The following is a 23504-nucleotide window of genomic DNA, read 5'->3' as shown; positions in this document are numbered from 1 at the left end:
AATGTTATCTTCCAACATTTGGGGCTTTTTTTTAGAAAGATAAAGCTGAAGTTTTTCTATATCCTTAAGAGAAAAACTGTAGTAGGTTGTTTTTTTCTCATAGGCACTGCTTCTTTTTCTTCTTCTTTTTTTTTTTTTTTTTTTTAATAGGCACTGAAATCCGCCTTTGTATTTGAAAGAAGCTTATCTAAATACAGAGTTTCAGAGAACAATTCACCTCACTTTACTTAGAGCCCTGGGGATTTATTTGTTCTTGACTTGTTTTAATGTTATGTCCTCAAGCAACAGTTTCAAAAAAGCCCTTTTGATAAGTAGTCTATTTACAAACCTGAAAATGGTTACAAATGGCTGGCCATCCCTCTCATCAAGCATATACTGGAAAATCCTCTTAAGTGGACATAAATAATTGTATTACTGTTCTGCCAGACCTGATTTGAAAGGCACGCAGTTTGGCACCACCTTGTTAAAATACAGCTCCTTGCAAAAAATAAAAAAATAAAAAAAATAAAGAAACAAAACAACCCACTGAATTCATGTTTTTTTGAGAGTTTTGATTTCATGAGTGTATATGGAGACTTCATTGGACAGATGGAATAGAAATAAACATTCTCAGATGCTAAAATGAGTTAGGGGGCTTCCTTCCCCCTCTAAGGCATCTCACCAAACTTGACAAACTACAAAACTGAACATTCACTGGACGTTAGTTGTCTCTGTGAACCACTTAGAGCTGATGCTTCCTCCTGTGAGTAAAAAATATTCTGGGGAGATTATGTTTAAGAAAAGATGATAAAATATTCTGGAATAGGTTGGAGGGTGTGAAAGGACTGTGTTTTTTTTTTCCCCATCTGCAGTTGCTCTAAAGAGAACACTTTTATAGAACGAGAGAAAAAGGAACAAATGGCGTCTCCCTCACATCTCTAACCCCAGGATAGCTACACTTTTGTTTTCACATGTGGCTTTAGTATGTCAGATGGTATCAGTCTTGCTCTTCTCCCATCTGGGGACTATAACCCATGTCGACCTTGAGTTACAAAGTTGTTACTCAGCCACTCAAATGGCACCTGGTCCCAGTGTCTGAAGCAGGGATAGGAGCCAGCCTGTAGTTTGGCCAGGGAAGCCTTTGTCCTTGTAGTCGAGTGGAGTTGAAAAGCCAGCTTGGGCCCGAAGCACTGGCCTCTAATAAATGAGCTGAAGGGCCCCTCGTTCCTCCCTTGAGGCCCCTATCAACAAATCAATGTATTGTGTGTGTGCGTATGCATGCACATGCTGTTTGCATATTGGGAACGTGCATATCTTGAATTGGGTTTGAGAGGTGGAATGTGGAATTTAAAAAACATTAATTTTTTCCACATGAATTATCCAGTGGGTTTTGCAATGGTGTGGTTCTTCAGTTTGTCTTGAATTTGATTTGTGGGGTGTCTGTTCTGGATGTGATGTAAGGAGTTAGCATCATGGGATTTAATTTTGACTGACTGTGCATGCTTGGGTCATTCCCTTTCCTAAATGCATGGCTCATTTTTTTTCCGTGTGTTTGTTGACAACACTCTTGGTAAAGCTTGCTTCTGTGATGTTCATTCCTCTTACTTCACACTAGGCGGGTTGCCTCTCTCAACAGCACTGAAAATATGTTCTGAGGAATGTGCATGTGGTTGGTGTGTTTTTGTGTGTGTATTTTTTTTTTTATCTCACATAGGAAGAACCTAAAGAAGTAGTTAAGCCTGTGCCCATTGCCTCTGCTGCTGCACCTAAATTCACTGCCACAGCCAGCGTGGCTTACAATAAGACCCCGAGGCCCTTCGGAGCTGTGACCTCCTCAAAAGTCACCTCCATCCCATCACCATCCTCTGCCTTCACCTCAGCCCAGGCGGCGGCCGTGCCCCCCGCCCCGGCCCCGTTTGCTGCACCAGGACTGCATGTTAACGCCAAGCCTAACGCTGACGGGTGGCCACCCGCGCCGAGCACTGCTAAACCTGCCGTTAATGTCCCACGGCAGCCCGCCACGCACAATGCCGCCCTGAGTGGCCATGTCGGCGACGGTGCCCAGGAGGTGGCGGAGGGGCCGCGACGAGGATTCAGAGAGAACCAGGGTGACAGTAAACAGCAAAATGGGTAGGTGGGATTTTTTTTTTGCTGTGAGGGTCTTTTCCTCACAGGAAAAAAGCTGGGCTTGTTCGAGGGCTGAGTAAAACACATCTTGGGTGTGCCGTCCAATTGCCAGAAGCAAATCTCTGAGGAATAGCATGTCTTGGAAAAGCGGCGTTTTGAAGGGCTGAGTCTGAGGATTTAATACTGAAGCTATACCAGTTTATGGTATCACACCTAAATTACAGCAGACCACACCAAGATGGGTTGTATCACGATGTGTTTCGGACCTTGCAACAAGCCCAGCATTCATTTGGACACCTGTGTCTCACTGTGTCTGTTGGGTCCCAACATGGAGGCTGAAAGCAGCAGGCACTTGGAGGTGGAGAGTGGCCTGTCAAGAAGGATCAGTGACCTTTGATGTTGATCAGTATTGACCATCTTCTTGCTTTTTGTTTTTTTTTGGCTTATTTTCAGTCTCAAAAACTTAAAACCTGAAGGCTGTGGCTAGTATTTCCTATTCTTCAATGGAAAGGGGCAGGAGGAGTAGGCCCAGTGCCCATCTCATCTGATCTCCTCTGAGCCTAAGTATATGAAGAAATCTACAGAAAGGTACACATCCATATCAACTAAAAAAATAAATCACAGTTTCAGGTGGTCTTCTCATGGGGAGAAACACTTCTTTACGCACCTATTCCCCTTATATTGCCGTACGAATATTTTCTATACACACATTCATATAAAGCTGCCCATATGCATTTTATATGACACCATTGCCATGGTGACTTTAAGGCTAGACTTAAACAGATGATGGCAGGAGTCCATACTGCGCAGAGGTGGGATGAAAGCAGGAGATCCCAAGGACTTGCTTCTTGATCATACGTTGCCAAACTCTCTTTCTAGGAATGCTGCTTTACCAAGTAACACGTAAGGAGTATTCAAAAGCAGTAATTAGTACAGAAAAAAATGAACAATAGCAACAAAATTAAGTCTCCTGGAAGGAAGTGCTGGAGGCATAAAGTAAGCACTTAATGATCAAGATAGGGTCACTGGGTGCACATTGGTACCTGCCCTGCCTTATGTTTAGTGAATGAATGATAGTGACTGAGGAGTATCATCGCTGATAGGTTAGGAAATCCCTGTCTTGTTGCCAGCCATGCAGGTCTGGTTTGGGAAATCTTAAAAGCACTTGGAGCTGGGGAAAAACAAACAAACAAACAGCAAGAACAACAAAACATCAACTACAAATCAACAAAACTTTATTTTGCTATCTTTCTTACAGCAGAGTTTTAGCTGGAATTAAGTGTGACTTAAATACTAGTCTTGCAATCCTAAAGTAGAATACAAAAGCAAGTGAACAAAGAAACCTTAAAGTGATTATGTTGATCTGCAGCTACCCAGCTTGCTTAGTTTTACTTGTTTAAGCATCATTTTAGAGGATGTAGTTTGATAAATAAAACCATCTCCCCATTTTAAGTGGAATTGAAGATATTTTTGAAATATCAAGAAAGTTTAGAATAATTGATCAATCTCAAAAAAAAAATAATCCAGTTTGCTTCTGTTTTTTATTCCTTTCTTCAAAAACAAACAAACACGCAAAAAAAGGACAACTTGTATATTTGCATCTTGTTTATAGTTAGCTCTGCTGAGCAAATACAATTCTCCAGACACAGTACCCTGTCATAGTCAGAATTTTTGGTTTCTTCCTTCCTTCCTTCCTCCTAACTTCTCCCTAATCTCATTCAGGATATAAACTATTTGTCTTTACTTCAGGATGGGGAAGGAAGTTTTGTTTCCCCTGTTTACTCCTGGCATAAAAGGAGAGCAATTTGGCCTCACTAGGCTGTATACAATTATATTTTTATCAAGACCTTCTTGACAACTCTCACTTGAGAAAGTGCTTGCTGCTTAAAACAGGTAAGATGTCCATAGACTTCACTCAAAATTTTAGCTGAGCTGGACTAAGTTTTTCCATTATAGGTTCTCTTGATGGTTTAAAGTTTGACTCTGTATATGTGGCTTTGCCAGAGCTTGGATTTGGAAGATCCTATAATAAATATTTCAAGAAGCAAAAAATGTATTAATGAATGAAAACCTTTTTTCCCTTGCAGATAACAACAGTGACGAAGTTAGTATCAACAGCACTGGAGTTGAATTATGGTCGTTTTTCTTGTTGGAATAACCAGCATGTATTATTGTTTTGCAAACAAAACTATGTTATATAAAGCTCTTACAGAGTTTTATATTTAAATTTTGCAAAACAGCTTCAGCTTTTTTAGTAACTTCTTAGTGTAGCAAATGGTTTTGTGTGCATTGGAGATGATGTGATTTTGCTTTTCACCGTGTTAAACTTTGCAGCATTTTTTTTTTTATCATCATTCCACAAAACATTCGTGTGGTGTTTGTGTGTATTGATAAATTCTTGCTGCACCTATGGCTAATTGGTGTTGGCAATACAACTAGTAAATGGTGAAATACAGTATAAGAGGACAAATGTCTTGAGGAGTATGGAACTAAGGGCCAGATGTTGAATTCGTACAACAAAAATAATAGCAACATCTGTATATTGTGATTTATGTGATCTGTATTTTGTGATTTTATGAGATTTTATTGGCTTGTCATTTCTGCTCTTGCCTCAAGAGTGAGTCAAGACTGAACCTGTCTCATTGAATATTCCTTTGTCTCTGGCCCCACCTCGTGCCTTAGTGACTCATTACCATCAAGCCTTTAAAAAGGGAGCGGTGGGATCCGCAACAAGAAAGCGAGGGGAGAGAAATCAGCAGGATATTTTGTTTGATACCACCATCATCAGATGTGAAAGACTACTTATTTCACTGTGGTAGTTGCTAGAATGCAGTCATCTGCATGTAAATAATTACATTTCCATGTAACTCTACATCTTTAATGACTGCTTTAATTTTCAGATTTTATTCTTGCTATTAACTGTGTTGTTGCTTTACTTCATTTTCTTTGGATTTCTTTTACTCTGTCCTGGAAATACCACTGTTATTTCTATCCCCCTCCCTCTTTTAGTAACCTGGATAAGTACATTTACTTCACTAATATTGTGTGTCAGTAAATTCAATCTTTGCTTTAATTTTGAATGATAGCTTTCATATCATTCAAGTGTTGAGTATTCTTTTAAGCTTAAGTATTTATTAATGCGTTCCACTGAATGGGCCTAATTCTTTCTTGTTGACAATAATGTACAACATTCTCATTCATATTTTCCACCTTTCTTTACTGGAAACACTTTGGACATTAAAAAAGCAGTGAGGAAGTAGTGGCAAAAACAGAATTTGATTTTTAAAAGTTTTCTTTTTTGTAGAATTATCTTTTCCTAGGAGCTAGTTTTGTACAAGTTATCTCCTGTAGACTTTGTAAAAATAAATACACGTACAGAGGGCCTGAAGAATAAATGCTTTGAGATAACTAATACAGAATTTAGGAATAAATTAGTAGGAATCTTGGGTTTTTTCCCTTAAGTGATCAGTGCCTTTACTTGTTCTTTAGATCATTTGCTTAAAGTAAAGCTTCAAAATCCTGTGTTTTCATAGGTCTGCTAGTCTAGGGACTGATAATAGCATGTAAGTTATTGAGGAGAAAAATTCCAGATGAAATCAACACCCTACTTGTTTGACTTTCAGAGAGGGTATCGAGCATCAATAGCTTCATGTTACACTCTAGAGCATCGCTAGCTACATTTTCAAAATACACAGCTCCATCCCAGGTCGTACCAATTGCAAAAAACTTTGCATGCCCTGGGTGACCTTGCACATACCTAGTGCTTTGCCTCCTGTGAACGAAGGGGAGAATTTGTCCAAGGCACTTAACAGTGTAGTCGATTAGGATCTGGTTTTATCAAAACAAAGAAATTCCCCTCTTATTCCTGTAAGGTACTCACCGTAAGTTAAATTCAAATTAAAGACTGGGAGCTCTGTGCTGAGGTTTTGGTAGCGGAATGAGAATATCACTGCTTATTGGGTTTCAGTGTCCTTTCCCACGAAATTAATTCAGTAGAATAATTAGCTGTACTTTTGTTTCAAACTTCTTACTTTATTTCTTGTTTTCTTTTTCTCTTTTTCCTGTTTACACTGGGAAAACTTTCTCTTGCTGTCTTATTCTGTCATCTCCAAGGAAAATCCCACCCAAACGGTAAATGTTTAAATATGTAAATGTCTTGATAATACTGATTTTTACTGTTTCAAATGTTCCAGTAGTGAAACAAAGAAAAATATTTTAGTTGGATTAGAGTAATTATAAAAGTGTATTTGGTTCAGAGAACTGAGCCTGCATTCAGATGTGCTTGTAGAGCTCACTGCTGTATCCAAACTCAGAAGCTGCCTTTAATCACTGTGAAAAGCCACATTTCTGACAATGTCTTTGTAGTTACCCTAAACTAGATGATTTGTGAAGTTTTTAGCTCACTATTCTCTTCTCTCTTTGATGCAGCCCCCCGCGGAAGCACATTGTGGATACCTATACGGAGTTTTACCACACCCCTACTCACAGCGATGCCAGCAAGAAGAGACTGATCGAAGACACTGAAGACTGGCATCCCCGGACAGGCACCACCCAGTCACGCTCCTTCCGCATCCTTGCCCAAATCACCGGCACTGATCACAGTGAGTAGTTTGATGTTAAAGAAATGAAAGTAATGGCCTTGGGGAGATAGGTGTTTTTAAAAGCTGTTGGGGAGGGGAAATAATAAACCAATTCAGTCACGTTTATTACATTTCACCTCATGGATAATAAATCCAGTAGGGAGAATTTTGGTGAGCTTTTAGAGGAAAACAGTTTCAGAAGACTATAGTAGGAAAATATTTTTATAAAACTCCTGCAATTGCTAAATACCTCAGGATATATACATTACCGGACATTATTCCTGTTTCATTTGGATTTTAATACGTTCTAAATAAACCTTAAAAATACCCTTTCTACTCCTAAAGAAATTGGCAGATATGTATTTATTTCTTTCCCCTCCAGCATCATCACAATGGCAACACTTCTGTTCAAATTTAATGCCTCAGAAAGTGCAAAGAAAAAATAAGGCTTTTTCAGCCATGTAGAAAATCTTTGATGGTCATACAAAGGTGTAAAGTCTGCAGTGATTTTAACCAATCAGAAGCACAAATCCATAGCTCCTCAGTTTATTTCCATTCTCTGTTTATGATATGTTACAACGACACGTCCTATGGACTGGAACTGAAAATGCAGAGGTGGTCTTTCCCAGTCATATAGTTTTATGATGAAACTTTAATTTCATATTATGCTCCCAGTTGTGATTTATTGTCTGTGATCTATAACACTGTAAAAGTTGTCAGAAGTGCCATCAGGACATTGGAGGTCTGTCATGTTCAGACTGGGACAGCTGAGGTGATTATTTCATTCTTCTGCTTTTTACAGCTAATACTAAAATAAGTTATTATTTTCCTAATACTAAAATTAAGGCAGTGAAGCAAATGGACTCCCTCCCTGGGGGCAGATTTGATTAAATCAACTATCAGTTCTCTGGCAGAATTGCACTAGAGACCGATGATAACATCTCCCCAGTGAGGATTAATGTACATGTGTGAAAAATATTCTGAATTTGGACAGTTAACAGATTGCTTTGTGGTCCTGTGTTGCACTAGTCTAGTAATGCATCATTATCTATCTTTGGATTCTCTTCATTAATCTGTTTTAAGGGCAGAATATGAGACCTGAATGTCAAATAATGTGTCTGTGTTCCAATCGAGTATTGATAAATTAATCATGTTGGCAATTATTACAAGACCGTGATGGCAAGTATGTTTGCCAAACTTACAGCAGGGCTGAAACTTTACGTTATCCTGTCTGCAGTCCCCCAGCACTGTGGCAGGTTATAGCCCGTCATCAAACAGACACTTGGATTGTCACCTGATATAAACTCTCTGGATGTTTGTCCAAAAGAAATGCCTCCAAACTTTCACTCCTTTTCCCCCTTCTCATGCCTTTCTCGATGCCAACATGGACAGTGGGCCAAGGGACAGGACAGAGACCAGCAATTGCAATTGTGCTGGCAAAGGGGCTCTTGAAGCTTATAGACGTATCTCATTTCCCTTAGGGCATATTTAGAATTGAGGAGTCCTAACGATCCCTGTTGTAATTCCCTACTTGGGTGAATGCTTTGGCAGAGGGGAGAATCTTGGTGTTTGGTGGCACTGTTAGTGCTGTAGAAAGTCAAGTTTTTCTGTTTTCTTGCAGTGAAAGAACCAGAACACGAAGCTGCAAAGAAGACTAAGTGAGTTGATGTTTTACATTATTACTTTAATACTTTGCATGTCTTAATTCATAACTGATAGTGTGTTACTTTTGCATTTGTGTGAGGTCTGGGTGTTTTTAAAATGTTGCTTCTTTTATTGCCGTTTACTTCAGCATGTAAAAATCAAGATCTCTTTCTGCATAGACCGGCCTTTTTAAATCTGTTTGTGCAGTCTGGTATTAATGTTTGTGCAGGAGTTTGAGCTTTTCCATAAACTTGGACTGGTTTGCTTTTCTGTTCAAGGTCAGCTTGTCAACATGTTTTCTTTTCCTAAATCTAACCAGGCATTTTTGACTTGCGAGTGTGGATCAGATTTCAAGATGTAGCTGGAAAATATTATCATTCTAGACTGTGAACGAGGGTCAGCTGTCTCCTTGCTTTGGGATAAGCATTGTTCAAAATGGGGACCAACTAGTGGCTAAATCTAACAGCTTGTGCAGTTGGTGGGAGTCTTCCTTTAGACTTTTACACAGTGTTAGACTTTGCCTAACACTGGATCCAACAGTTTGAAAGACGGGAAGGAGATGTGTGGATATCAGTAGTGCATGGAGATTGCATGCTCAGTTGTGAAACTGCTTAAGACAAACCTTTCTTTCTTTCTTTCTTTCTTATTTTTCTTCTGTCACTTCTTTCCACAGGGAAAAGGTTCCCATCCACGTCTTTAGCCCCAAATACACAAAATTACGTGACTGGCACCATGAAGTCTCAGCACGTGTTCTTAATGTCCAGTGATTTTACCCAAGTTGCAAAAGCAAAATGCAAACACTTCCTTTCTTCTTTTCCATCTGCTTTGCAAAAAAAAAAAAAAAAAAAAAAAAAAGAAAAACATATTTCACTAGCCTTACTGCGAGAGAAATTCTAGCCTTTTCTATACTTTTCTAACACTTTCCTACTGATGTATAAAAAATGAGATGAAAATGTTTTTGTGCTAATCACTAGTTGACAAAAAAATACGTATTTAATGCAGAACAACTTGGGTGGTTGAATCTCTCAGAGAGGGAGAGGAGATGGCTGTTGCTGTTCTTTTTGCCTTAAAGGAGTCTTTTGCATTGCTAAGTTTGAGTTACTGTAGGTTGTTAGAAAGCAGATAAAAGTGAACAAGAGAATAAGAAATGGTATTTCTTTGATTCGGGGGTGGGAAAGAGGATGAAGAGGGCTGTCTGCATCTACTTCGGACTATGGTACTTACCAGGATAATTGTCTTGGATTTCACTACATTTTCAACAGATTGATTTTAGAGTGGTTGTAAATGTTTTACAAAGTAGAGCAAGATGACAAGCTGCTTTTAATCAAATGAAAAAAAAAAAAGTAAAATAAAACAAAAAAATGCCAGTTGCCAATCCCAGTACAAGCATAGTATAAAGATTCTGCTGCATTAAGTAGTAACTTGTTTATATTATGGAAAAATTAGAAAGAAATAAACAGAATGTTGCCGTGTACCTGTAAGAGCTTCAACACATAGCCTCTAACAGGAGCAAGATAAGACAGTAGTATTTATTTATTTCAGAGTGAATCTCTTAGGATTTCTTGTGTTTATAAAAGCTTCCTGGCTCTATCGTTCTCCTGTAAAATAATGTATTATAGTAGCTACACATTCATTAATTTATGCTTTCTGAAGCTTGAAGAGTATTTTAATAAAAGTTGCTTTTAACTTAGTGATGTCTCTTTTCTTTTGAGTCTCTCGGACTCCTCGAGTAGTCTTGTCATGCAAGGAGCTATAATTTCATTACACCTTCTACAAGTTGTAGTAAGAGGAACAATTACGTCCCTTCTGCATACTAGAAACAGTCTGAACTGTACAACAGTATCAAAGTAACAGTTTCTGATCATGTTAAAAAAAAGTGTCTTTTTTGTGTTTTGAGAATTGTCACAGGGTTCACAGAAATTAATAAAATGTTTGGCCTTTTGGGGGACTGCAGAAACAAGAACTTAGTTAAGTAAAGTTCACTGACAACTTTTGCAACGTTTTTTGAATCACAGAAGTTTCAAACCTCAAAGGTGAACTGTGAAACACACATAAAAGCCCAATCATTTGTAATTACCTAATGTGAACCATTGCAATTGGCTTGTAGCTTGTGCAGCAAATCTACATGTTGTTCTGATGAAACTGGTCCTGTGAATAGACTTGATATTCACTGTAAACACTTCTGCAGAAACAGTAGGGTAGTGGTTTTTGCCCTTTTTTTTTTTATTTCACAACTTGTGAGAATTGAAATGGATTGAGACCTTTGATGAAAGCATTTTAAGCTTGCGTTTCCTTTTCAGATTGTTTATACTGATATACAGTACAGTAGCTTACTGTATTTGTCATTTTATCTTTAGGGAAAACCAAACAGAAAATGGAGAGCTCAGGTAATAGCCAAGTTATTTCACACTAACAAGTCACTGATGTGGATGCTTAACGATGCACATCATAAAATAAAATTAAATTTTTACTAATGACAGAAAAAGTCTTCTCACATCTTACACAACTTTTGGTTTAACTCCTTAGGGACAGATGTTGAAAATACTCACTGATAATTTCACTGAAGGCTGTTTTGATGAGAAGTGCCAATCAGCTTGATTTTTCTCTGCCAAGTAACTCAGTTGTCTGAGTACTGTGTATTAAAACCAAGCATTTCTGAAGTGCACATATACCGCAATATAATCATTTGACAGAATACTGTATATTAAAGTAAGAATGTAAAACTGTGAAAATTGTTCTACTGAGTTTAAAGAATTTCTTATGAATGGAAAGGAAGTCAGGAGTTTCACAGAATATCAGTACACTGAAAACTGTGAAAGATTATCACTTAGATTTTCTGTGATGTTTTCTCTGTATGGTTAGAATGGTTTAACCTTCAAGTATTTTTATATTTTGGAGATGTTCCTGAATGAGAGGTAATGAGAATACCTTCATGTTGCTATTTAACTTACTGCTATGTTTATCTTTCTTAGTAGTTTTATCCCTTTGAAGGATGAGTTGCTTTGGTGAGAAATGGAAGAAAAAGCCTCTCTAAATAGTCCAAAGCATAGAAGTCTGTGTTTTAATTAAAAGTAAATATAGATAGTCATGGAGTCTGTCTATGGTGGGTATGAGAATAGTTTGAGAAAGGCAACCTAATATAAATTCATAGTAACAAAACACTAGTTCCCAAAAATGTTATATGAATGTGTAAAACGGATTTCACTCTCTGCTGTGAAGTTGTCATCTCTTCACCCAGTATCTCCATTACACAACACTTGTTGACATTAAATTTTGGACTTTGTTACTGTTTCCAAAACAATGGACTGCTTTTCCATTTGGATGTGGATAACATGCCTTAGCTCATGTCTGATTCCCAGTATGCGTCTGATCCTTGAAAAAATTTCTGAAAAATCCTGTTTTTTATATAAATGAATTAACTTAAATGTACGTGATCACCTAGAACAGAGAATATGACAAACACTGGAATAGAAATTTGTCTTCCATCAGTAATCTACAGACAATATCCCAATTTAATAATACTACAACTTTTCAGGCATTGTGTAAGACAAATGCCGCATAGATATTTTTAAAAATTATTATTTATTCCTAAATTGCAGCCTGCTAGGGATATTTATGTGGATAATTTTCTTTTCCACTACTTCTTTTCAGCACAGGAAATTGGAATAGAGAGCCCTCAGTGAAATGTGTAAATTGCAACTCTTAAGCAAGATACTTAAAATTTAGAAAGGCAAAGTCTAGCCTTTATGTAAAGCTTATTTGCATGTTTTAGGAACTGATTAGTTCTAACTGCACAGTACTCTATTTCAAAGTATGTTGATGTTCACTTTTAACAATCTAATTTTGAGCCACAGGTTTGTTTTTTGGCCTTAAAGTCAACTCACTATTCTGAGTGAAGATGTGTCTGGATTCTTCCAGATCTATAGTTCAGCTAATCCACAGCCACTGGAAAATATTTGTCCTACTCTTGGGCAGTACTGAAATAACCTGTCATAAATCATGTGATTCTTTTACTTTTCCCTTTGTGTTATAAATACCTGTAAAGCGTACCTGCAGATCTGCATAATGGAGCAGGAGCCCAGGATATTTCTACTAATCTGAATAAAAACTCCGTAGCTACTCAGGCTTTGGAGATACCATCTGTATCAGAATTTCCATCCACACCTTTACCACCTATGAGGTCTGCTACCTGGTCTTTCCTAAATCATCTGTTCATTAATTCTTGGCACTTAATATGGGTCTCTGCTTTATTAAGATTCATAATTCTGCATGCTAATTTAAATAAAAAATAAACCTTACTTATGTGGCTACCTTAGTCTGCTCAAAACTTGTGCTTGTGACTCCTCTACCTTGTAGTTCGCTTTTACTTTTGTGTATTGCAGTGAGATTTCTGGTGGGTGCTTTTCTTCAAGTAGAGAGCCTTTAGTGCAATATGTTTTAGATTATTTTCTTGTCCAAACTGGAAAAAAATATATATATATTAAAAAATATTAAGTAATATATTCTCTAACCTTCACAAAACTAACATCCTAAAAAAGTTGAAGCAAAAAGTATATAAAAATTCAAGAGTGAAATCCCATCATCACTCGTGGCTCTTTCTTTTCCAGTATTTCCTAAAACGTTTCCACCACATAGTACAATAACAAACATGTGTGATCTATATTTATCAATGTAAAATACTGCTTGGTTTTCTGAGTTTATAAGAAGCAGGACATTTCCCAACCTTCACTAAAAGTGTGACACATCTTAGGAATATTGTTCCTCCTTTTGTCCTGCATTTGTATTTTGCTATGAACTGCAGTTTTTTACAATTCACTTATGTTTTTGAGTACAATGTCTTCTGTCCAGCATCCTGTTTCAGTATGGATTAAAAATCTCTTTGTGTGTTTTGTTACTGTGAATGGAGTGAAAACGGTGCTAGACCAGAATCTGCGGCCGCTTTTCTGCCGATAGCAGAGTCCTCCCATTGCAGTGCCCCCTCTCCCAGACTTGCTGAACATGTTGCCACAACATCTTCGGGGAGGTAAATCATTCAGAGGTGGTTTCCGTTCAGTTATGATCTGTCTATATACTGTTCTAGCCCAGATTTTGTTATTTTAGGGGAGAGAGGGTTGTCTGTCATTCACTTAAAAAAGGCTTATTAATGTTCTGTTCATTAGGGACATTCCTGGTAATGATAGAAAGAGGATGGCGAAGAGCAGTAAAATAAAGCTGAGCAGATTCATGAACAGTTTCATGGAGATCTGTTAAAAAGACAAAACCCGTAGTGCATATCGATATGTTTGTCAGTGGAGTCCCTCCCATCTCCTGAGGGGTATAATGGTTCGCGCAACTCAAAAGTAATTCAGTGTTGTTTATATTTTTCTAACATACAGAAAAGTGCCTTTAAAAATAGTTTTTTTTTTTTTTTTTTTTTTTTTTTTTAAGGATGATGATGTTTTTCATAACATTGTACTGTATTATGATGCCATCAAAGAAAACAAAGTTGTCTGGAAAATATCCTAACGCTGGCTTTGGATAGATTCACTGGCAGTGAAACTTGATGTTTTGGAGGTCATCTTTGGGTGTAAGGCTGTGACAGTAAATTCTTTTTAACACTATTATTGAAAGTAAATAATGTTTTCTGACAGATTCTGTATCATAGTTCATGAGGGATTTTTTTTATTTTTTCCTTCCAGATAGCTAATGTTCATTATACACACACAACCACGAAGTTCTAATACTAAACAAAGCTGCTGCTTAAAAAAAAAAAAAAAAAAAAAATCTATTCTTTTTCTTCCTGTGTGGGAATGAGAGAAATGTTTAACAACTTGAAAAGATGTTTTGTCTTAGAGTGGGTTGCGCTACATGCTGTTTCCTGTCCTTTACTTCCAGTGCAATGTTTAAGATACTCTTAATGAAGAACTTGTGCTTAACCACATTTGCACTTCTTGTGCTAGGTGATTATCAGAGTACAGGTTGACTTAGCAATGATGAAAAGAGGACTTTTTGGAGGAGGATTAGCACTTTTTTTCACATTTGACCCCCCAAACTGACACTTTTGCACACTTGGTACCATCCTTGGTAATGATGAAGGGCTGGTAGCTTCATCAGGGACCTCAGCACTGACTTGTTAACATTCACCTGCAAGTCTTGACAGACAGATGCACAGACACACTCACACTCATGCATGTACCCCTTGTGAGTAGTCTTGATTCCTTTTCCCCGTTTAAAAATTGCCTGTTAATGTAAGGATTCATCTGGTCCAGTGTCTTCTGCCTTCTTGACTGGCCATAGGGATGCGGCTTCAAATCAAATGTATTAAACCATATCCAGAGTAACTGTTTCACAGACAAACAGAAGATAATCATCAGGATGATGGCATGGTCATTTAAATTCTGGACAGCAACCTGAATTTTAGTGATCCTACTCAGGAAAGTGATGTATCAAGCTAGGTCAGATATTCTTGTCCTTGCAGTTTATAAGGCATGACAGGACTGCTTGCAGTGGTAACGTAAGAGTACTGTGTTAGCACAAGAAGTCTCTCCAGTTGGGTAAGTTCTTCATCAGTGGTGTGACTGACAAGGTAATATAGGATGGTTTTGGAGTTTTGAGGTTTTTCTTTGCCCAGGATAGATTGTATAGTAGGTTGCTGCCATGCTCTTCACTTCCCTAAAGAGCAGAGTTCACTTTCAGAGACACTCAGTTTGATCCATTTGGCGTTATCAAAATTTCGTTATTTGTGTAACTGGTTTGGGAAGACTTCGGCTTCATCACAAGATATCAGTAGGTCAGGGGTAGGCACAGGAACAGCTTCTGAGTAGCAGATAGCATGGTCATTTGCAGGACACCATGGGGCAGCTTAGATCCTTAAACAGTTCACAGTAACTGCAACAAACAAAAGCATATCTCCACTAAATTTAACTTTCTTGGAGGACTTCCTACTTTTCAGCAGTTGTGCTTGATAACAAACAAAACCCCTTGTTTTATTTCACAAATGTTTTGCACCTTCAGCTCTACCTGGCTCTACAGTGCAGGTTGTGCTCCCTTCGTGTCTGACCGAAGTGCATCCGCAAGAGAAATGAGAACTGAGAAAATTAGACTTCTGTGTGTCTGAGCAAGTAATATCATTGTGCCTTCTCTTGAATATTTCTGTTCTTTGCTAATGAAATGCAGTCCCTAGAGGGAAGAAATAAAAAGCAATTCAGTAATCGGTTTTCATCTCTACCAGTGAAAATCTAGTGTGATGACACATACCGAACTGCAGATGCCTTGCAGATACTGGCACAAATACCATCTTCTGAGAACTGAGAAGTTCTTAGTTCCAAATCTTTCCAAAGTTCCAGTTCTTTCCAAATCCTAGCTCTGGATCTGTGTCCAGGGAGAGGAAATTCAGGTCCACTGTCTTTCTGGACCTGTAGCTACAAGTTTATTATAGGTTAACTTAGCAAGCAAGCAGCTTGAGCCATGGAAAACTGGGAAAGGACAATTCCACCCCTCTCCATCCATCTGCCTTGTTCGAGGTTCTTGTTTTATCTGGAAATTAAAATACTGTTCTTTGCCTCAGTTTCATTTCATATTTTATTTTATTTCTTTGTTATAGTCATTCAAAGATGATGGAGAAGGTGGAATTTAATTGAAAGTGTGGAGGATTTGTGGGAGGTTATTTCCAGAAAGACTTCTGTGTATAGCTTATATCACAGGTGTGTAAAGGAATCTGGAAGGGACTTCCTATGTAGCCTGGCTTCCTCTTATCTTACTGAACTCTTGCATGCATATTCTCCTTCGCAGACCAGTCAGACTCAAGGTATAGTGCTTGTGTGCCTAACTGAAGCTCTTATAAAACAAATGAATTCTGGCATTTCGTTTTGGTTTTGGAATACAGAAATAGTTTAGCATGATTTTCTTTCTCATTGATTTCCCCCCCACATTTTTCAAATGCATTATATGGCTAAATTTTCAAACTGCTTTAAGCAAGATATGAACCTTCTCTTTTCTTTCTTTCTATTTTTTTCCCCTCCTTAAGCTAGGTACACTTTGAACATATCTTAAGGCAGGTTTGTATCAACATTTGCATTCAATTACTGTGCATTGGGATAAAAAAAAACACTGGAGGGGGTGGCAGGATACACATACAGATAGTCTTTCTGTCTCTTGACAGAGATACAGATGACCAGCTTTTTACAAAATGAATCTTTCTTTGGAAAGCTTTCTGAAATGAGCTATGAAAGACTGCGTAGGACTACTGTTTTGTGCTGTATCACCTGGCAGCCAGTGCTCTCCTTGGAGCAGATGTTTAGATTACTTCTGCTCAAGGCAGCACAATTATCATTTCAGAATTTGTATTCAGTAGGTTCTGCTATGTTACAAAGATTGTTACTGAATACAGTTTTTGAAATATCAGAATTTCTTTTATCAATGTACCTTTTAAAAAACATTTAATTACAGTTATATTTGGCAGCCCCTGTTAGAAGCAACCTACTGAAGTGTTAGGTACTATGCAACTTGTTCCTCACCATAGTGTGGTACAGCCACAGTTACAAGATATTGAGACAGTTTGCTTTTTTCTCCTGCTTTCTCTCCTAGTGCAAATTCATTTCAAATATCACATGTGATATTAAAGAGGAGATTGATAAACTGGTACAGTGGTTAACATACTAATTTGAGGAAAAATTATTGTAGCTGAAACTAATCTGAAAAGGTGATTCAGAATGAGAGCCAACATATGTATTCAAGCAGTAAAAAAAGTATAGGAGTATTTCCTACTCAAGATGGGCAGAAATCCGAGCAGCTTTTGCAGAGCTGGAGAAGGAAGGCTTAGCATAGAGTGTGGGAAAAAGAACATAATTACATAAATAGCATGATCCAGTCAAAGCTGTATATAATTTTGTTTCTCTCCTCAGATGAGAGGCCATTTGTATAGCAAATATATTCGGTGTTTATGTTTTGTTATTGAGCTGGTATTGCTACTTACAGCACTCCTTAGGGTAGGAAGTACATCCAAAGCTGATCTCCAAAAATCCTGTATTGGATAAAATGGCAACTATCAGAAATCCATAGGGACTAATTGCTGGGTGCCATGTCAGATTTTTAATAATGCAGGTATGGGCCATCCAAAGGCCAGCCTAATTGCTTTTGCCACTAAAGCCCCACGTTTACTGTCAATGACTGGCATAGATGTTTATTTTCCTAATGGGCTCCATCTTTTCTTGGCTGAAGCTCTGTGATTTGTACCACCCACTACTGAACCACCAAGAAGGGAGAAAGCTTGCTGTGAAATGTGTGATCTGGATTTCATTACTGGCTTAAAGCTCGGCTTACTGCTTATAAGGCAGACTCCATCATATAGAGCATAATACCTTTTTTTTATTGTCATTTTATTTCTTTAGCGAAAGCTTAAACTGGTCATATGGCAATATAGTCAATTACTATAATTTATAGTGTATTATTACTCAATTTCATATATGCAGTATCTCCCTATAAGCTTAACAACAGTGAAATATTTAGGATCAATTACAACCTTTCCAGGAAGTTTCAAAAAGTCACCTTAAATAGTCATCCTGGCAACTTTAGACTCTGTAAACCACAGAATCTGGCACTTCCTGAGGAATAAAACTAATATAAAGCAGATCTAGTGCCAGCAAGTCTTTAGACTGCTCTATTATATAAATGCTTTTTACAGGCATACAGACCTACTTTTATCGTTTCATTAATGAAATTATTCCTGATAGTCATAAACGCAAAGAGTTTTTAATAGTAAGTATCAATCCAGATTTTTGTTGTGTACCTTCTGATTAACAGACAGCCAAGAATATTCTTTGCCGAAACTGTAGTCTCCAAGAGCCTTTTCTTACTCCCATTCTCACTGCTGCCAAAGCAAGTCAAAAATGGGAGTACAATGAGTTTGTATGTCTGAATAAGATTTGGAGTTGGCTTGCTGTCTGCTTGCTCTCCCTTTAGAGCACATACCCAGTGTGATTCATTCCTCTTCTCCTTGCCTACTTCAAGCCCCTTTTTATGACTTACAAAGCTTCACAAATATGTTTTATGGAGTTATGGATGACTTGAGGGCAACTCCAGAAAAGGCCAGAATTTCTGAAAACCCCTGTTTTGTTGTGAATTGTTTTAACTGCTGCCGTACTTTCCTAAAGTCAGCCAGATCTCCTTTTTGGCAGATTTGACATCTACATCAATTTTCCTAAACAGATTGCCTCATCAGCTTTGTAATGCAAAAGGGAACCTTGCAAAGACAGGAGCTGCTCATTTAGTTGGAAAACAATGTCAGGCTGGGGAGAGCAGGATGTCCCAGGCTACCTGAACTGAAACCACCAGATCCCTTATGGTTGTCTTTGGTTACAAGCAAGAGGAAGTAAAATACAGGGGGAAATATTGCTTGGTGAATGCTGTTTTTCTTTCTGCTTTCTCGGACTTAAGAAAACTTTTGTTTGAGAATCCTTTGGAAGCCTGATCCAAGTGTGCATCTCATCCCCCTACAATTGGTCAGGTTTTAAATACCTGAATCCAAGTAGTCGCAGTGTCTAAAGTATGATCTGCTTATGCTAGGTAGAGTTTTTAATATACTTGTGTTCTCATTCAAGTATATTGTATATTTTTAGAGTAATTACTTTGAGCTACCCAAATAGTTTGTTTTTGAGGTTAAGCAAGACTAGTTTTAAGCTTTCAAGCTTCAGCTCTAAAAAATGTCCCAAAGAATCCATTTCAGAATGGTCTAATTCCTAGAGGGTGAATGTTTGGTTCCTAGGGAAGAAAAAGAAAGCCTTCAAGAGCTACTTGCTTATTCTCATTACAGAAGTTACAAGAAGACCAGCTAGAAGGAGTTGTCCATTGCTGTTTGGTATTTTTATATCAGATGAGAAATTTCCTCTGAGTATGTAGTCTCATTACAATTACTTCTTGTCAAACTAAAACCAACTAGGAAAATAACTCCTGAGTTGCCTGCTCCCGATTCAGCAATCCTTCTGCCAAGTGTAGCTGATACAGAGCCTCCGCTCCCTGCTAAGTGCAGCGTGGCCACACAGACCCCAGAGCCCCCTCTGCCCGCCTCTGCAGCTGTGCAGCCGCCTTTTCCAGCCCAGTCTGTGGAAACGACTCTCGTGGTGCCTCCCGGTCCTGCCAGGTACAAGGATACCCACCACAAAAAGGCACAATTGAAACTATTTTTACTTACAGTTTCACCTGATGTTTTTGATGTCAAGGTGGAGCAGTTCACAGGCATCTCTTGACTCTCATGCTGCTCTGGAAATTGGCATAACAGTTAGCAACTAGATTAGCTATTAGACAAAAATAGTAAAAGTAATTCAGAAATCAGAGTGGCCTTTAGATAGAGATGGAGAAACTAAAGTCATGGGTAGGAGATTTGATAGGAAGGCGACTTTGCTGAAGAAAGTTGATGACATGAAGTGAATATGTGGTACTGAAGCATGGAAGGAAAGGGTGAAATAAGATTTTGGGGGAAGGTGTAGCACAGTGTGAATAATACACGGTTCTTTGATATTAAGTATTTGGACTTGTTAGTGTTAGGTCAGAGGTTGGACTAGGTGATCTTGGAGGTCTCTTCCAACCTAGACGATTCTGTGATTTTATTCACATGCCTGTCAGAGGTTTGCCACCCTTGATATAATATGCACATTTTTGAATTGACCAGTAGACTGAGGTTTCTGGAGAAGAGTACAAGTGTTAACTTGTAAAGTGACAGGACATTAATTATTCTGACTGGTTACCAATAGGGAAAGACAGCTCCCATCACCCCCACCCCTCCAAAAAAAGAGGGTGGGTAGAAAAATAAGAAAAATCTTTATTGGAGAGGGCACTGGGTACAAGAATGGGGATTTGGGTATCTGGGTTCATTTAGTTTTAAGAATCCATTTGTTGAGTCTTTCTAACATGCAGATTGGCATGCTGGTAATTAATAATCAGTGATATTAAACCATACCTGTTCTTTTTTTTTTTATGGCTAAGGAGGGCTTTTAAAAATCCTTGAATGAATTCCTCCTGAGCTTTAGTTAGCATTGCCAAAGGCATAATAGGTGTTCGATTAATGACTTTTTTTTTTCTCTTACTGCTTTTGGGCAGGCATGATGCATCTATGTCTACTTGTGAAACAAGTTCTTTCAGTAAAATTTCAAGCTGTCAGTCTAAACCATCCTTAAGTCATTCAAGGTAAATCTTTTAAGGTATGGGTACAGCAGACTGCCTAGGTGTAAGCAAGGTTTTCAGGCAGAATTTCTGCATGTAAATCCAAGAAGCAATGTAATGTATAGTTGTACAAATTGAATTTTTTGGAGTTTTTTGTTCATTTCTCAAGTGATTTAAAAATACACAGCAATTGTGTGGATAATCTTGAAATTTTAAGATAAAGGTGGGGTTATGGATTCAGTATTGTAGAGATGACTTTGGAGCCAGCACGTTTTTTCATGGCTCTTGCCTCTTCACATTCCTTCTAATTTAGGTAATAATTAGGGGATATGCAAAGGGGCATGACGAACATGCTGAATTTTGAAAAAGTGGCTAAAAATATACCTGCTGAAGTTGTATCAGCAAATATTCCAAAGTTTTTTGTGTTTATTATTTATTCTGAAAAAGCAGGGGGAGATAACTTACTTTCAGGCCTCCTTCTGTCAGTACCATGGAGAATGAGTTAGGTCCACATGGGCCATCAGTCATGGGCAGAGGGTTCAGTAGGAACAACCCAGGGGTGAGAGAGAGTCTGGGATGAGCAATTTGAAGGCTGATTGATGCTGATCACTGACTTGGTGAATGCAAAGTTTTATTTGTAGGTAAAATCAGCATTGCTGCTTTCTGTGTTAGTGTTCAGGGGGCTAATATGTTGCCCTGACATCTCTGTGAGCTGGGAACCTACAATAGCATCACTTTCTGGTGGTTAGTGCAGTCTAATATTGTAGTCTTTCTCTGTCAATCTTTTCTGCGTTCTCTATTTTCTCTGTTGGTTCAAAGTTTGTGTGCTAGAACAGTACTGCTGGGAAGTCCTCTGGGAAGTCTGCCCAAGCCTGGACCTGCTCCTGTTCCTGTTTTTTCTCCTTTCAAGCAGAGATCAAAAATTAAGAGCATGGCTGCTGCTGCTGTGTCTGCTGCCATTGCCATCCAGGCCAGGTAGACATCAACTTTAAATGGAACATTTTATAGCTTAGTTTCAGAAAGTTCAAGCTCAGATGAGAATAACTGGTCCCTGGCAGGACTGCAAAATCAGCTCTTTCACAATAGCAGGGTGGCAACTCATTAGAATATGTCCAAGGCTCCCGTGTCCTTTTAGCTTCACTCCAAACTGCTACTCTGAACCTTGGTGAGTAATTCTGCTTTTCTGATCCTCACGATATCCATGTTACGGTTCAGTCAGTAAACTAATTGAAAATAACAGTTAAGTGATATGGGTGCCAAAGAATAATCTGCATCTTTAAATAACTTTTGGATGCTGAAGACAATAGAGAGTTGCATCTATATCTTTATTACATTACTGTTTATAAGGGGTTATTAAGACCAGTGGTCTCAACTTTGTTGGTCATACACCTCAAATATTTAAAAACAAAATAAAAATTTGAATGTGCACTCCCAATATGTGTATTTATTACTTTCTAAAATATTAGTACAGTAGGTCATGCATGTAGTTTATGTACATTATAAAACATACACAAAAGCAGAAATTAGAAAAGATAAGAAAAAGATTAAATAAACGCCTTTTTTAAGGGTAAAAAATACATGCTTTTCACTCTGCAGTGGGATTTTCTGGCACATCGGGGTGTGTGCCCACCACTTCGGAGACCACTTCTTTAGATGGTATTTCTAAGTCAGTCATTCCAGGTTCAGTTTATCCATACTGCTATGGAACTTGCAGAACTTTTCATTTATTTGGGTTTTCAGTTAGTCCCAGCCAACTTGAACTCTGTTTGGTCAGCTGGTTTGTTTACATGGTCTTTTTAAATGCTTGTCAGACTCTCTGAACCTAGCATCTACCGTTCGCTTTTGGATGCCCTGCTCATCACCCCTGTCACTAAACCTCCTCTGCAAGCCCTTGGGCCCTCCAGGAAGTCAACAAGTGCTCTGGAGCTGCAAAAGAGCAAAAGGTACCATCTGAGTGCTGCACATGGTTGGCACTGAGGACTCACAAGAAACCGGCTTCTCCTTCAAAGCCTGTTTCTATTGTCTGCACATTTTCAGCAGTCTGCTTGTTGTGTTTTTTGGCATGATGTCCCCTGATCCTGAATCCTGTTGGTTTCACCTCTTCGCAGAACTAATCTGCACCTTGGTCCTGCCAGTGCTGTTTGTGCAAATCCACCCTACTAAGCAAAGGTGTACTCACGGGTATCTGGTGCACTTCTGAGATGCACGATGCTATTTGTGTTTCATCCCGAAGCTCACGGGGGAGGCACTGTCATTCTAAATAGCTGACTGGAGAAGAAACAAGATATTCTGGCTCGAAACCTCTACCCAGATGAATTATTTGCAACAGTTCTTTGAGCAAGCAAGCCGTGTGTTAGGCTGTGAGGGTGCTCCTGGAACAAAGAGCTGCTATTTTTCAAAGCCCATTTTTAATGTATGAAATCAAATAACTGGCATGTGGTGCAGCAAATAGGTGTTTTAAAAAATTATTTTCTGTCTAGACTCTTTGTTCCAACGTTGATTCTGTTCAGTGCACAGGACTTCTTGTTTTCTGACTGCAGCTATGTTAACACTACCTCCTGTGAAAAGCTGCTTTTGTGTAACTGACTTCAGCCTCAAAGGAGAGAACCTTTGGGGGTATTTTAAAGGACAGTACATAGTAAGTTGTGCAAGGGAAGAAAAAATCTGTGTATTTTCATGTTATACTTGCATTTTCACAAGAATAATACCCTTAAGGAGATAAGGCCCAATTAAAAATAGAGCTGAGATCCACTTGATGTAAAAACAAACAAACAAAAAACTGTCGCATGTTAGTTCTTTGCCTCCTGTTTCATGGCTTGCAGGGTGACCTGAGTCACTAGAAAAGGTGAAAGCAGCCCTGACTTCAGGGAGGAAAATGGTGATATTAGACACACACAGATAATCTTACGTTTTATCTTTTTGTGTCTATGCGTGTGTGTTCTTGCATCCAAAGGGAAATGTTCTGTAGCAATTCTGATATCTGTGTACCACTAGCAAAGTCCAGGACATGCTGCCAGCACACCTTCAGTCTTTATCTAT

General features: G+C 38.4%; 1 protein-coding gene across 9 annotated transcripts in view; it reads left to right on the top strand.

Annotated features, from left to right (window-relative positions):
- The window catches only part of PDLIM5 (PDZ and LIM domain 5), a 130918-nt gene that overhangs the window by 71629 nt on the left and 35785 nt on the right, over positions 1-23504 (top strand). For 4 of the 9 annotated variants that reach the window (XM_035542892.1, XM_035542976.1, XM_035543057.1 and 1 more), the window contains exons 5-7: positions 1694-2109; positions 6535-6707; positions 8308-8344. In XM_035542892.1, the coding sequence (XP_035398785.1) occupies positions 1694-2109; positions 6535-6707; positions 8308-8344 (626 nt within the window). Of the gene's footprint in view, positions 1-1693; positions 2110-6534; positions 6708-8307; positions 8345-9003; positions 10018-23504 lie in introns of those variants that run through there. The other 5 variants (XM_050710252.1, XM_050710251.1, XM_050710254.1 and 2 more) reach the window with 2 other exon arrangements.

This window comes from Cygnus atratus, chromosome 4 (genome assembly GCF_013377495.2).
Source record: "Cygnus atratus isolate AKBS03 ecotype Queensland, Australia chromosome 4, CAtr_DNAZoo_HiC_assembly, whole genome shotgun sequence".
NCBI classification, from domain to species: domain Eukaryota; kingdom Metazoa; phylum Chordata; class Aves; order Anseriformes; family Anatidae; genus Cygnus; species Cygnus atratus.
The sequence above is the reverse complement of the archived record's forward strand: the minus strand, read 5'-3'. Positions and strand labels throughout refer to the sequence as shown.